Source organism: Lampris incognitus, chromosome 2 (genome assembly GCF_029633865.1).
Source record: "Lampris incognitus isolate fLamInc1 chromosome 2, fLamInc1.hap2, whole genome shotgun sequence".
Taxonomy (NCBI): Eukaryota; Metazoa; Chordata; class Actinopteri; order Lampriformes; family Lampridae; genus Lampris; species Lampris incognitus.
The window spans coordinates 125,113,577-125,129,078 of NC_079212.1; the positions used below are offsets into that span (position 1 = coordinate 125,113,577).

General features: G+C 45.4%; 1 protein-coding gene across 1 annotated transcript; it reads left to right on the top strand.

Annotated features, from left to right (window-relative positions):
- Nucleotides 1-541: 541 nt before the first annotated feature.
- LOC130108270 (cytochrome c oxidase subunit NDUFA4) lies at nt 542-13,626 on the top strand. Its single transcript, XM_056275160.1, has 4 exons — nt 542-663; nt 8,411-8,496; nt 12,368-12,431; nt 13,442-13,626. Exons 1-4 carry the CDS (start codon nt 622-624, stop codon nt 13,496-13,498), a joined length of 249 nt encoding a protein of 82 aa, XP_056131135.1. The 5' UTR covers nt 542-621; the 3' UTR covers nt 13,499-13,626.
- The last annotated feature ends 1,876 nt before the right edge of the window (nt 13,627-15,502 follow it).

Here is a 15,502-nt window from a genome sequence, read left to right on the forward strand (position 1 = left end):
TGTTGTGGCAAGTACTGTCACTGTTTTCTGTGTAACACTATGATTATCAGCATATTATGTCACACTGTTGTGTAAGATAGACCTTGGCACACTGGGTACACCAGTGCCTTGGTGGAAACACACAAGGTCCTCAAATACCACACAGTCCCCAGCAGATGTGATGAAAAGGATTAGTACTCTCTCTCTCTCTCTCTCTCTCTCTCTCTCTCTCTCTCTCTCTCTCTCTCTCTCTCTCTCTCTCTCTCTCTCTCTCTCTCTCTCTCTCTCTCTCTCTCTCTCTCTCTCTCTCTCTCTCTCTCTCTCTCTCTCTCTCTCTCTCTCTCTCTCTCTCTCTCTCTCTCTCTCTCTCTCTCTCTCTCTCTCTCTCTCGCTCTCTGCGCCGCCTTTGACCCTCTCTCATCCAGAGGGTGAGCGGGGGTGGGGATGGATTTGGCAACAGGTCCCCCTGCAGTGGCAGATGCATTTTGGCAAACAAACAGCTCTTCATAAATCTGCACAGGGAGAGCCACACAGACCTTTTCATCAGCACTTTCTATTTCTGTTTGTTTTTGTGTGGGCAAAGGGGGCATTTTGTATTGATATTATTGTTCTTCTGCAGTACTGATAACATAAATATCAAAGATGATTAGGACCATGTTTCAACATGCCAGGAAACATCCAGGGGTAGGTTGATTTTTATTTGTCTATTTACGGAGCTCTGTAATTGATGTGTCAATTGCTTTGTGATTTACACACAAGGGATGGCTAATTGACTGTAAACCATCCATTCCATTAATTCTCTGTGAAAGGTAATGATATGAGTCACAAGTCTTCAAATTTATATACTGATGGGGGAAAAAAATTACTTACAAACCAACAAAAAATATAAATCTTCTTTAAATCAGCATGTATACACAATATACATACGGAATCATACTTAATGCTTTAAATGTGTATAAAATTTATTTATGTCATCAACTGACTAGAATTAGAGAAAACCTATTAAATGTAGAATCAGAAATTAAAATGACTCACATTTCACAATGGCTTTTTACATCCTGCTGCTTGATAGATCATAAAATGAATGGAACTATAGAAAGATTCATAACACACTTTATACCACCCTTACATTTGTCCCAACTCTCGTGAGAAGCAACATTTGATCATTCAAACATTTTGTGATCATGCCTCGATCCACTTGCAATTAGTGGATCGCTTGTAACTACCAGCAAAGTAATACAACTGCCTCTTGTTTACTTTGGGATTATTTTGACTTCATGATAAGCAATGAATTTTAAATTAAAACTGCACTGTATGTAATGTTAGTTATCTTAGAGAAACTACCAATGTCATCATTTAAAAATGTCATCAACTATTAATAGTGTACAGTATAGTCTGCTATTAGATAACCCTTTAAATGCAACACAACAGGCCTCGAAATACAGAGAAAGAAAGAAAGAAAATAAGAAACTACCCAAAAATAAAACATTGCACAAAGGACTACATGCAAAAGCTGTGCTTGCTTTTCAGTGATGCCACAGACGGAGCTGGTTGGCGACCCAAATTCCTGGATTGATGGGCTAACTTGGCTATGTGCCAGAAAAGTAATAAGGCCAGCAACAACACTGAACCCCACAGAGCATAGCGTGCTCTCCATATTGGTCGGGCTCTAACGCTAAAAAGTGAAACAATCACAAGCGCGTGGTGACATGGCATATACGCACTGAGGAGAGGACAGCTCCCTCTCTGCTTGTCATTTCTGACCGGCATTTTGTGTGTCTGAACGTGTGAGGGTGTGCACTGGTGCCTGTGTGTGTGTGTGTCCATGTCACTATCCATGTTGCCAAAAACGTGAAGTCAATATTGATCAAAGTATTCAAAAGATAAAAAGTGAAAGATGAACAGACTGTAGTAATAAATTAACATTCCATTTACGCTTTCTATAACAAAATCTCTTCATTAACATGCCGACTTTTCCACAAGTAATAACCTCTTTTTAGCAATACTTTGAATCTTTTTATTATTTGGCATTTCCACCCGCGTCCATCAATCCAAAGCTTGACGGACACATATCCAAAAGTTGACCTGATGCAAAGTGTCTTTATGTCTGCATATGCATACTGTATGCATGTGTGTGTTTTTGTGTATTATTTGTAGGTACAGAAGTCAAGCTTGATGTGCAGCCTTACGAGCTTTTGCACTTGTGTGTGTGTATACAGGGTGTGTTATATAAGCGTTAGTGATCAGTGTATGGGTGTGTCTTTGCATGTGGCCGTGTGTGTGTGTGTGTGTGTGTGTGTGTGTGTGTGTGTGTGTGTGTGTGTGCGTACAAGTGTCTCAACAACAAACTGGAGTGAATATCAATTTTCCAATGGCTAGACATTTTCGATATCAACTGCAAGGGGAGATGGCAAAGCAATCATTCAGCAGTCATTCCTTGGACAGATGTGTATACACAGTTGACTAGAGATATTCTTCAGTTCAACCTCATCAAACTGTCATCTGCAGCGCTACAGATTGACAAGATTTGTGTGGGCTGGGAACAGCTGTTAGGCAGTTGTGTGACACACAAATACATGTATGCAAATTCACACACACACACACACACACACACACACACACACACACACACACACACACACACACTCTTGCACGCACACACGAGAAGAGAGATAAAAACAGATAAGCACACGCACAAACACATACGCACTTGCACACATGCAGAGATAGATCTGCTCACGCACAGACACATCACATACACTTGCACACCAGGACAGATATGTGCAAACCCACACATCCATATCTACATCCACACCCATACCCACCCAAAATGGTCAACAACAGACACACATAAAAACTCATGAGGACAGACCTACACATTCCCACAAGCACATGTGCACAGTGGAGCTGTCTATTTTAGATATTATGCAGTGAGAAGATTATCTGACCTTAACTTTGGGTGATTAAAAGGATATTTCACATCATCTCCTGTCCCAGCAATGTGTTTTTAATTTTTGTCTGGACCGGCCAGCAGGGCCAGCCCTACAACCGCAACCCTAAAATGTCTGTCAGTGATCATGATTCACATGTGCTTACACATGATTAGCGGTAAAACAACTCTGCGCTGGCTGTGCCATTATTTTCCTATGGGGAGAGTGGTGGTGCCCAACGAGGCGGAAGCGCTACCCTTGGCGTGGCACACCGTTCGAAATTGCAACTGTGCGCTGGGCTCAAAGTTAAAATTATTTCAACTTTGACCTCGGTTGCCCCTGCACTTTGAAAGCGCAACCAATGAGATAACAGCTTTATGTGACGTAGCCAGAAGCAACACATGCAAGCAGTGGAGGTAGAGAGTGATGGAAGGAAAAGTTCCCCGAACTCTATAATATTAAAAACATATCACAATCTCAGCAGGAAAAGTAATGCATGGCGAATGTAAGCAGTCAGCTGGGTCTACCAGATTTGTGAATAGGCATATAGTTTATGAACTTAGCTAAATCCAATGCTTTTATTTAGCTGGGTTTTGATGACATATACCTGCACTGCGGTTTGACTCTGCACCAAGTGGCTGCACTATGAAGACGCCCCTTAGAGTGACTGAGTGAACAAGTTACATGATTGGGCCCCTGGATCACATGACTAACAACGTCACTGAAGTTACACGATTGGTTGGCCGAACAACGCCGTCGCTGGCAAACAGGGAAGTGGGAGTTTCTCTATTGGGGACTATTACTTAATTGATGCCGCGGTTGCAGGCTAAAGCTCATTCCACATTTATCGCATGCTAACAAACGAAATATATTGCTGCTCATGGATACTACTGAAACACTAAGAGCTAATTACTGGGACCACTACAGAAAACTGCAGATGAACATTCACATTATAGACACTACCACTGACCATCTCTGTAACAAATGGGCCAAAATGTCAAATGTTGACCATACACGGTCCAGCTATATACTAGGTTTTTACTTCGTCTTGTTAATTTCTGTCAGCACCACAGCTCAAAACCTTGGTGTGTGTATGATACTTTGCAAGCTTGTGGTGGAGAAGCTTATGCATACTAATAGTTCCAAGAGCTACGCCATCCGGAGCCTGGCTCCTGCTAGGGTCTCCCAAGGTGGATAGGTCAAGGGGGAGGTTCCAGATGAGGTGCGATCCCACAAAGACCTAAATGGCAGAACTAGCGGAAGATGTCTTCAGGTCACAATGCCAGTGAAGGCAGATGAAGGCTGCAGCAGAGGGTGGTCCCCTGTCGTCTTAGTTACCTATGCCATTGGACTCTGGCCACTCCCTGCCAATGACTGTGTGGTGGCTACAGGTGCATCAGCCCCTCCACATAAAAAGCTCTCACACGCAGGCGTCCTCCCACAAGCATCAACCCATAAATATCAAGGGTCAAAGCCCTGTGGTGATCAGAAAGGGGTGACGGGGGCAGGACAGTGAAGTACAAATTACAAGTACAAATTTGTCTCAGTTGGCTTTACAGCAACACAACATCCTGTTCTTAGACCCTCTCATCGGATAAGGACTGATGAGCCAAGGCTCCACGGTGTGGGCTTTGCCATCAAAAACAATCTCATTTGCCACCTTGCTGAGCCTCCTCTGGGCATCAATGAAAGTCTGATGACAATACGACTGGCCCTTAAAGCATCACTGTCATCAATGCATACGCTCCAACACTTGACTCACAAGATGAAGTAAAGGAGACCTTCTGTGCTGACCTGAACAATGTCCTCACCAAAGTCCCCAAGGAGGATAAACTAATACTGCTTGGAGATTTCAATGCCAGAATGGGATGAAATTACAACTTGTGGAGAGGTATAATTGGCCAGGAAGGATTTGGAAACACAAACTCCAATGTTATCCTGCTGTTAACAACATGCTCAGAAAACAGCCTTATCATCACCAACACACTCTTCCGCCAGAAGAACAAATTTAAAACAACCTGGGGGCACCCTCGTTCTAACATTTAGCATCTCATTGACAACATTATCATCCGTCAAAGACACTGACGCGAGGTACTAAACACCAGAGTGATGATCAGTGTAGATGACTGCTGGACTGACCACCGCCTTATCTGCTCCACCCTGTCCAGCCAACTTCACTGGAAAAGATGGGTACAGAAAAAGCAGAGCTGCCCAAAACTCAACCTTGAAAGACTTACTGATACCTCCTCTCATCGATAGTTCCAGGCCATGCTTAGTACATCAATGTCTAAGCAGTATCCAGATGATATTGAAAGCCACTGGGATATGCTCAGGACTGCAATCACTGGCATCTGTAAAACCACTCTTGGATGTAAGATGAAGAACCACCAAGATTGGTTTGATGAGAATGACCTGGAAATCCCATGGTTAATCAACAGCAAGAGGCAAGCCTTTGCCATCTGGCAGAATGACATCAACTGCCAAAATAAATGAGCTGCCCATGCAAGAGCAAAGTCAGCCATCCAAAGCCGGGTCAGGGAATTAAAGAAGCAGTGCTGGACGAAGAAGACCTTTCGGATCCATCACCTTGCAGATATTGGGGATATCAGACGCTTCTTTGATGCTTCTAAAGCAATATACAATCCCAGCCACCACCGTCTAACCCCCCTTTGCTCCAACGATGGGCACACACTACTAACAGACAATGAGTCAAACAAAGAGGTGGAAAGAGCATTAACAGGAACTTTTAAACTGGGACTCTAGCCCTGAGATGGATGCTCTCCAACACCTCCCTCAACATCCCAAAGAGGAGGACATGGCAGCACCACCTAGTCTAAGAGAAGTCCAGGATGTCATCAGGAAGATGAAAATCAACAAGGCTGCTGGTCCTGATGGAATACCGGCAGAAGTACTGAGGACAGGTGGACCTACACTCCTTAGACATAGCCATGCCCTTCTACTTAAAATATGTGAAAAAGAAGAAATCTCTGTGCAACTTAGGGACACACTCAATCTCATTATCTTTATGAAAGGGGACAAAGCTGAGTGCGGAAACTACTATGGCATTTCCTTGCCGTCGACCACAGGGAAAGCCCTGGCTAGGGTCTTGGCCAACAGACTCCTCCCAATATCAGAGGAAATTCTGTCAAAATCCCAGAGCGGTTTTCGTCCTAACAGAGGCACCATGGACATGATTTTTATTGCTTGTCAACTCCAAGAAAAAGCCCAGGAACAGAATCAACCATTGTACATGGCCTTCATAGACTTAACCAAAGCTTTAGATGCCCTAAACCGCCAGGCACTCTGGCTATTTCTGTCAAAAATAGGGTGCTCTGACAAATATATCAGAGTACTACGACTACTGCATGACAATATGTCAGCTTGTACTCAGCAGTTATGGAGATGAGACAGAGTCCTTCAAGGTCCACACAGGGGTTAAACAAGGCTGTGTCATTGCCCTAACCCTGCTCTCTGTCTTCATTGCCCCCATCCTCCACCTCACGGGTCCCAATCTGCCTCCGGGAGTTAAAATCATGTACATGACTGATGGGAATCTTCTGAATATTAACAGATTCAGGGCTTAAGGTAAAACCACCACCACATCCATCATAGAGCTGCAGTACGCTGATGATAACATCTTAGTGTCCCTCATAGAACAGGAACTACAGAGCATAATGGATGCCTTTGCAAAGGCATACAAGCAGTTTGGCCTGGCCAAAAGACCCATATCCTCTACCAACCCCCACCCAACAGATATACATGCCTGCTCTGCCCCCATCCATCTCCGAAGACAACACCAGACTTGAAAACGTAGAACAGTTCCCATATCTTGGCAGCCTTCTCTCCTCCAAAGCCAACACTGACATTGAAATACACCATCATCTCAGTTGTGCCAGCTGGGCCTTCTCAAGACTGAGGAAAAGGCTTTTTGAAAACTGTGACCTTCAGGCCAGAATAAAAATTCTGGTGTACAAAGTGGGAGTGCTGCCCACCCGACTGTATGGGTCAGAAACCTGGACCACATATAGCAGGCACCCGAAGGCACTCAAGGCATACCAACAGCAATGCCTCAGGAAGATCCTTAAGATCAGCTGGGAGGATAAGCGCACCAACTTCAGCATCGCCAAGGAGGCCAACATGCCTACTATAACTACCACCATCACTGAACATCAACTGAGATGGACTGGCCATGTTCTTCACATGTCTGACTCTTGCCTTCCGAAACAAGTCCTTCACTCTCAGTTCATGACAGGATGCTGTGCCCCAGGACAAAAGAAGTGATTTTAAGATAACATCAAGGCCCACATCAAGAGGTTTGGCACTGACCTTAACACCTGGGAACAAGCAGCAAAAAACAGGGAGGCCTGGAGACTGGCTGTCCGTGAGGGTGCAGGGCGCTACAACTATGACCTCCACGGTGCTGCTCAAAATAAGCGCAGACTCAGAAAGGAGCAAGTTACCAGAAAGGCCCAAACCACATCCTCAGCCGCTTCTTCACACTTGCCCACATTGCCCCAAAATATGCGGCTCCAGGATCAGCCTCTATGCCCACCTGAAGACCCAAAATGATCTAGGAGGACAGTCATACTCAACCCCAAGTGACCGCCAATGACGATGGTGTGTGTGTGTGTATGTGTGTGTGTGTGTGTGTGTGTGTGTGTGTGTGTGAGAGAACCTTTTTTTGCATGTGTGTGTAAATGTGAGTCAGTATGTGTTTGTGTGCAATTTTTTTGCATATAAGTATGCAAATATGTATTTGTGTGCATAGTCGTGTGTGTGCAAACAAGTGAATATATGTATGTATTAATTCCCTTATCAGTTTGTGTGTGTGTGTGTGTTTTGGATTGTGAGTGTGGGTTAGACTGTGTGTGATATTTGGACTGCAAGTGAGAGTGCGTGTCTGTAATCCTGTCGCTCAGCCTGACAGGCAGTAAATGGGTGACACACACACACATGCACACACACGCACATAGAAGCGGCAGGTCTTTCTCTCTTCTTCTGCGTCCTTGCCCGCTCAACCTGGGCTGACAGCGAGCCGCCTCACACACGGCCAGGGCCTCATGCATATGGAGGAGGGCAGGGAGAGGTTCAGGAATAACAACCACTCATTTATGTGTGTGTGCGTGTGTGTGTGTGTGTGTGTGTGTGTGTGTGTGTGTGTGTGTGTGTGTGTGTGTGTGTTAGTGTGTGCGTGTGTGCGTGTGTGTGTCTGTGTGTGTGTGTGTGTGTGTGTGTGTGTGTGTATGTGTGTGTGTGTTCCACACAGGTACATGGGCATGGTTCATATCACCGCTGACCACTTGATAGAATATGCTTGTTTATCCTCATAAGTTTCTGGGGCTAATGCATTATTTCTCTTCTCCTCTCCTCTCCTCTCCTCTCCTCTCCTCTCCTCTCCTCTCCTCTCCTCTCCTCTCCTCTCCTCTCCTCTCCTCTCTCCTCCCATCTGTCCATGTCTAACCTGACTCCCATCAAACCCCCATCTCTGTGCGTATCTTCAGTTAGTCCCCCAGTTTTTCTTCATGACACTAGGCATCTCAGGAGCCTCCTTCTACCTGATTCGTCTGGCAAGAGGACCTCATGTCAAGTAAGCCCCTCCTTAATCATACTCATTACAGATGTCTTAAACCTTTGCAGAGCAAACTGTGTAATATTCCAGTTATTTCCTCCTAAGGCTATAGATGAAAAGAGTAAGAAAGCAAGCATGAAAAAAGCCGACACTTCCACGAATGGGTGCACCTGTGTTGACCCTTCACACCGTTGTAATGAAAAAGAGCATGTACAGAAAATATATTTTAGTTAATGGAGAGTACCCCCAGGGTGTAAGTATCTCAAGGCTGGTCATCCTATGTAAATTGCCTTTATTGGTCTCTGAAAGTCTCTGAAAATGACTCATCGATCATTTTTGACTGACGCTCGAGCAGTCAAAAGAAGTGATTGTTTTTTCAGAGATGCTAAGTAACCACAACCTAACATTAACAGTGTTGCCAGCTTGGCGACGTTCTCGTTAGATATAGCAACTTTTCGGAACCTCTTAGCGACTTTATTTCTAAAAACTCACTAGCAACAAAGTTAGCGACTTATTCAGACCATCAGAGAAAATGTGAGAAAAATATCCAAATCAGGTGTCTCAACAGACACAATTGGCCGTGTCTGCGGGTGGGAAGCCGGATGTGGGTATATGTTCTGGTCACTGTACTAGCGCCTCCTCTGGCCAGTTGGGGCGCCTGTTCGGGGGGAGGGGGAACTGGGGGGAATAGCGTGATCCTCCCACACGCTACGTCCCCCTGGCAAAACTCCTCACTGTCAGGTGAAAAGAAGCTGCTGGCGACTCCACATGTGTATTGGAGGAGGCTTACGGTAGTCTGCAGCCCTCCCTGGCTCAGCAGAGGGGGTGGAGCAGCGACCAGGACAGCTCAGAAGAGTGGGTAATTGGCCAAGTACAATTGGGGAGAAAAGGGGGGGGGGGGATATATCCAAATATATTATATTGTAATTCATTCCATACATGCTGCTCAGTATAATCGCAGTCCACGGCTCTTCTGCCAAAAGTGCCGGGGTCTCTTCCTCAAGGAGTACCTGGCTGCAGCCTGCAGAATGGGGTGGGGTTCAACGTTGAACATTTAATCCCAATTCCTAACCCTAACCCAACTCCTGTTTAACCCCATCCAAACCCAAGCCAAACCAAACAAATGAAATCAACGTTTAATCTTGGCCAAATCAAAGTAAAGTACAAATTCGACAGTTAAACCAATCAAAGCAAATGGTGGACGGGATTAAAGTGTAATTTCCCCCCCAAGTCTGAGTCCAACTCCACCCATTGCATAATTTTGAAAAATGCTAAAGAGTGGGCAAAGGGCTGAGAGGGGACGAGGAGGGGCTGAGGAGTGGGGGGGCGTGGATGTGTGAGTTAGGAGCATGGTCAGGAGTAGCAGGGGAGAGCCAAGAGAAGGGCCCAGCGTGAGTTACCAGCTCGCCGCCGCACACCACCATACCCAGTCCCCTCTACCAGTCCACCTTCCAGCATAGCGTCACAAGCCACCCCGCAAAGATGTTCCAACCAGGGCGACTGCTAGCCCAGCCGTGGCACGAGCCCAGCCCGACCAACCCAGTTGGTGCTTCTACAGCCATCAGAAGCGAGTAAACTCCTGTGAATGATGAGTCCCCATCAACATATATTTGAAAATGAGCGCAGTTTCACAGACTCGCACTCAAGGGCGGGAGCTGGGGGAGGTGGGTTGACCCCCTCTGATTAGAGGGCGTTAACATTATTTTTTTCCTGTTTTATTTCATTACATAGATAAGTCCCAACTGGTTGACTCTACCTCAGCATTAGCGGGGTGGGGTGGCGGGGGTGGCAGCCAGTGCACAGGTTCTGTTTTGAGCTCCAAAAAAGTTTTAAGTACCAGTTGATTTAACTTAAAATAGAAACTACGAGATGTCAACCTTAAGGACTGGCATTTGTGAGAAAAGCTCGATAAAGGCAGTAGTCTAACACAGAGTTATTATTTTTGGTGCTCACTCCAGACATGTTCACCTTGTACTTTACTTATAAAGGTTTCTGCCATCAGTAACCAGTTCTCCGTGTCTATCTGCCGCTGCCAGCTAACAGGGCCTCACTCACCCCATTCTCCCCCCTGACCAAGGAAGAGGTCTCCAAGCTTCTGCTGGACTCTCGTCCCACTACCTGTCTGCTGGACCCCATGCCATCCAACCTCCTACAGATCATTTCCCCTGCACTTAACCCCTCTGTGTTAAATCAGCCCTGGACAGGTTCAGGGTTGATTTAACACAGTAGATGCCATGTTGAGCTATTTTCAAACCCATAAATGCCGATTTTTATACATTTGGTAAGAAATGTCAATATTAATATCAGCACTGATGTGTTTCTTCACCGTGCAGTCATATCATCCAGTTAACAACTAAAACAAACACAATTTTAAGTGTTTAGTACCTCTTTAAACATTTAATCATTGGTCTATTTGGGTGTTTAGGAGATTGGTCAGTAGGAATCTCATATGTTTCTAATAGTTAGGTTTTACAAATTATCACCAAAGAAAGGTGTGTGTGTGTGTGTGTGTGTGTGTGTGTGTGTGTGTGTGTGTGTGTGTGTGTGTGTGTGTGTGTGTGTGTGTGTGTGTGTGTGTGTGTGTGTGTCAGGGCTATGATAAACATGTTTCCATGGGGCATCCGGGTGGCATAGTGGTCTATTCCATTGCCTACCAACACAGGGATCGCTGGTTCGAATCCCCTTGTTACCTCCGTCTTTGTCGGGTGTCCCTACAAACAAAATTGGCTGTCTGTGGGTGGGAAGCCAGATGTGGGATGTGTCCTGGTCACTGCACTAGCGCCTCCTCTGGTCGGTCGGGGCACCTGTTCGGGGGGGGGAACTGGGGGGAATAGCGTGATCCTCCCATGCGCTATGTCCCCCTGGCGAAACTCCTCACTGTCAGGTGAAAAGAAGGGGCTAGCGACTCCACATGTATCGGAGGAGGCATGTGGTAGTCTGCAGCCCTCCCCAGATCAGCAGAGGGGGTGGAGCAGCGACCGGGACGGCTCGAAAGAGTGGGGTAATTGGCCCGCTACAACTGGGGAGAAAAAGGGGGGAAAAGAAAAAAAAATGTCATGCTACGTTCAACACAGGAACCTGCCAAAATGGAGAGGATAAAGCACAGGATCCCTATTACATTCACCACTGTGTATTGTGTGCATTGGATGAACACAACATGGAACACAAACAACACAAAACCCATTGTTGTTCTGTAGGCCATCTGTGACGTCTGACTTCATGGCTGTCTGGTGGTGGGTTGGTGCAGCCAGCAAATGCCTCATGCAAACATGTTGTCTAGGGTTTTGTCCTTTCTACCGTCAGCGTCTCCTTCCTCTCTTCCTTTGTGTGCACTTGGTGTTGTGGAGCTGTAGGGTTTTGGTAATGGTGGTTGGCTATGAGATGGTGTAACAAATGGATGGATATTCACAGCAGCACTCTGTGAGCTCCAGACTTTAAATAATGAGACGTTAGGAGGGCTGCCAAGACACTAGGCTGAGTTCACCTCCTCCCATAATGCACCCCCCCCTCCCTCTCTCGCCCTCTCTCTGTCTGTCTTCCTCTCGCTATCTCTTTCTCCATCTCTCTTTCTCTCTCTCTGGCTGTCTGTGTGTCTCTCTCTCTTTCTCGCTCAGTCTCTCATGCGGTCCCCCCGTAGCCTGTTTTGTCATTCAACCATTGTGTATTTATCTCTTATCTCTGTTTTCCTCTGTTTTGTTGATATCCCTGTTTTTCTACATCTCCTTGTACTGCATGCGCTTCTGCTCCATGGCACCATTTTCCCCTTCCTCCCTCCATTTCCTTTTCCTCTATTTATTCCTCCTTTGGTTTCTTTTTCTCTCGCTCTCCTTCTTTTACTGACTGCCTTCTCTCACTCCTGATCACCCTGACCCTCTCTCCGTTATGCCAGCTGGTGGGACAAAAAGAACAAGCCAGAGCCTTGGAACAAGCTCGACCCGACCTACCAGTACAAGGTGACTGTTCCCCCCACACACACACACGCACGCACGCATGCGCGCACGCACACGCACACACACACACACACACACACTATGCTGCCACCTGACCAAACACATCAGTTACACCCATTGCAAGACCAATTAAAACAAATATGGCATCCTTTCAATTTCAGTACCCCCCCCCCCCCGCAAATCAAGAAAGCAAAAAAACAAAAACAAAAAAATTTGAGCATATCAATGCTGGAGAAATAAATCAAATAATCTAATTATCATGGTTTCTTGCTCAAAAACCAAAGGAAACCCAAAACGTCTATCATAAAGCAAATTAAGGGCAGATAAAACCAGAGGCTTTTAGTGGTGGGTAGTGATTTACCAAACCTCTCAAACAGGAGCAGTTCCCCAGACAAGCTAATGAAAATATTATCAACGCTGACCTACGGCAGGGTAGAAAAACAACTGACTGACAAGTCCCAAAAAAGGAGATCCAGATGATGCGAGTTATTTTTTTTATTTTTTTTTCAGAGAACAGAACATTTTTGGATGGGCTTTTGTGCCGGCAGAACGAAAGTCACAGCAGACAAAAGGTCAAGGCATAGCATGTTTAATTCTCGAAATCGGCAAAGGTCTCGCATCAAGATTCCAGTGTAGTCCAAGCAGTGATCCTAATGAATGATGAAGACAGCGGACGACGAAGAGGAGGAGAGGAAAGGAGGAGGAGAGGGAAGACGAGGATTTTGAGGGCAGACCAATCGGGGGGGAATAATTAGTATTGACATTAAAATGTGTTTTCTTTCACGATTGGATGGACGTGTTGTATACAAACACAGACGCACATATATTGCCCATGATGTATGCAAACTGACAGAAAATCTACAGAATACATTACCAACAAAGGATCATGGGAAGTGAGTGAACAAGTGTGTGTGTGTAGAGCTTGTGTGCATGTGTACCATTGTGTCCACCCTGCACTGATGAATTTAATTTAAGCAAAACAGATTTAAATGTATTCCTGCTGCCTCCCACAGTTTGTGGCCGTCAACACTGACTACAAGAGTTTGAAGAAGGAGGGCCCTGACTTCTAAAGGTCCTCCAGGCAACTCCAGGAGCACAAAGTTTGGCAGGACCTCCTCTCATCAACGGGGTGTTGAGAAACTGCTTCGTCTACATTTCCCACCTCTCCTCTGCTCAGGAACGCTTAATGAACGCCGTAACCTTGAAAACAGTAACTATTAAAGATCACATGAGTTAAAATGGAGATTCTGATTGTGGTCCTTGTTGTGCATTGTCAAATGTGATATATGCAGTAATGATGCTAAAACAAAATCACTGTGGTTGGCTATTAAAGATGAAATCCATGACTACTCTGATCTGTCTCTGGCAACAAGAACTGCAAACAAGGTGTAGCAGCCATTGCTGCTATTCTGCTGTCAGTTCACCTGTAAACACAAAGTTGAATCAGTTCATCTGGACACAGCGTTTATTGAGAGATACGTTTCATCACTCATCTAAGTGACCTCTTCAGTCTCAACTGACTGCAGGTATCACCACTCTTATAAATAATACAGTGGCATAACGACCGAAACAACAATCAGTTTCGTATGCAAATTACCGTGACCTGGTAGCCTGTCCAGGGTGTTTCTCCACCTGCCGCCCAATGACTGCTGGAATAGGCTCCAGCATCCCCATGCCCCTGAGAGCAGGATAATTGGTTCAGATAATGGATTAACTAGCATTACAATGGCCATATGTACTATTCACAGAGGATTGGGGAATGGTTGCAGTCACAGCACTGTAAGATGGTGACAGATGTACTCTTAGCCCCCCCCCCCCCAGTTCAGGGATGGTCGTTCCCTCTTCACATAGATGGCCTCTTTGACTCCCTGTGCAAACCAGCATTCCTCCCTATCAAGGATGTAAACAGTTCCTACCTTTCTAAAAATGGCACCCACAGACCAAAGCTAATCTAACAAATTGCATCAAACTATGTATATGGGAACACTACTGTACTGTAATATCGATTGTAGAATTGGTCGATTATCTGTTCAGTAGAAGCATCGCAACATCGTCGACACGTTTCTCTTCCTGCTTATGGAGGAATGTATTTGCCGCTGCACCAGTATTTGTTCCACCTGGTTTAAATTTCACCAGCGGGATAAGGAGAGTCTCTCCAGCCATGGTGAAGGTGCCACTTTGTGGTGATACACAATTGAGGATAGTTTCACCAGGGGCTGCTGCTCCTTTAAGGCAGACATTCAGAATGCTGACGTAAGCACTGCTTAGAGTTTCTGGGGGAGCCATGTTTGCAGCAGCCTAGCAGTTAGCTGGTTGCCACGAGAGATTGCGCTGCATCAGTGTCGTTTTGTGTGGTGAGTTAACGGGATTGACTCGACTCGATCTCTCCGTCTCCTCATTCCTGCACTCCCACAACTTCTTATTATGTGACCACATGGTCCAGATGGATAAAACGATGATTCATTAACAGAGAAATATCACAGATTCAGCTTAAAATGTATGTTTACAAGTCATACCTTCATTGTGAGGCAAAGTTGGCCTTATTGGGCTGAATAAGCAAAAAAAAAATGACAAAGCGATAATTTATTGACTGTTGTTTGTAAATTCTCCTCTATCATGAATCTTTCCATAGGCAGGTCAGATCAGGAACAGAAATAAAACAATGCCCCTGAAACGTGTAGAGATTCATTACCTCACTCAAGGTCACTGAAAAAGGGCCAGACGTGGAGCTTGAATGTGGATCATTTGATGCAAGAGCACGCTACCAACTTCTCATGCCAACACACTGCTCACTAAGTGGCAATGTTGATAACAATAAACACCGGCTGAAATCTTTGCTAACAACCTTTCTCCATGACGGAAATTAATTGATGTACAAATTACATATATTACGATTTAATACAACACAAAAACGTGAATTAGCATTTGGTCCTAACCAGGATTTAGCAAAAATGATGGTCAAGGGGCATCCGGGCGACATAGCTGTCTATTCCATTGCCTACCAACATGGGGATCGCCAATTCGAATCCCCGTGTTACCTTCGGCGTGGTCGGGCGTCCCTACAGACACAATTG

Excerpts from the sequence above, each read along its gene's own strand:
- LOC130108270 (XM_056275160.1), top strand. The coding sequence starts at position 622 with ATGATTAGGACCATGTTTCAACATGCCAGGAAACATCCAGGG. Across the intron at positions 664-8,410 it reads ATGCCAGGAAACATCCAGGG|TTAGTCCCCCAGTTTTTCTT; the intron begins GTAGGTTGATTT and ends GCGTATCTTCAG. Across the intron at positions 8,497-12,367 it reads GCAAGAGGACCTCATGTCAA|CTGGTGGGACAAAAAGAACA; the intron begins GTAAGCCCCTCC and ends CCGTTATGCCAG.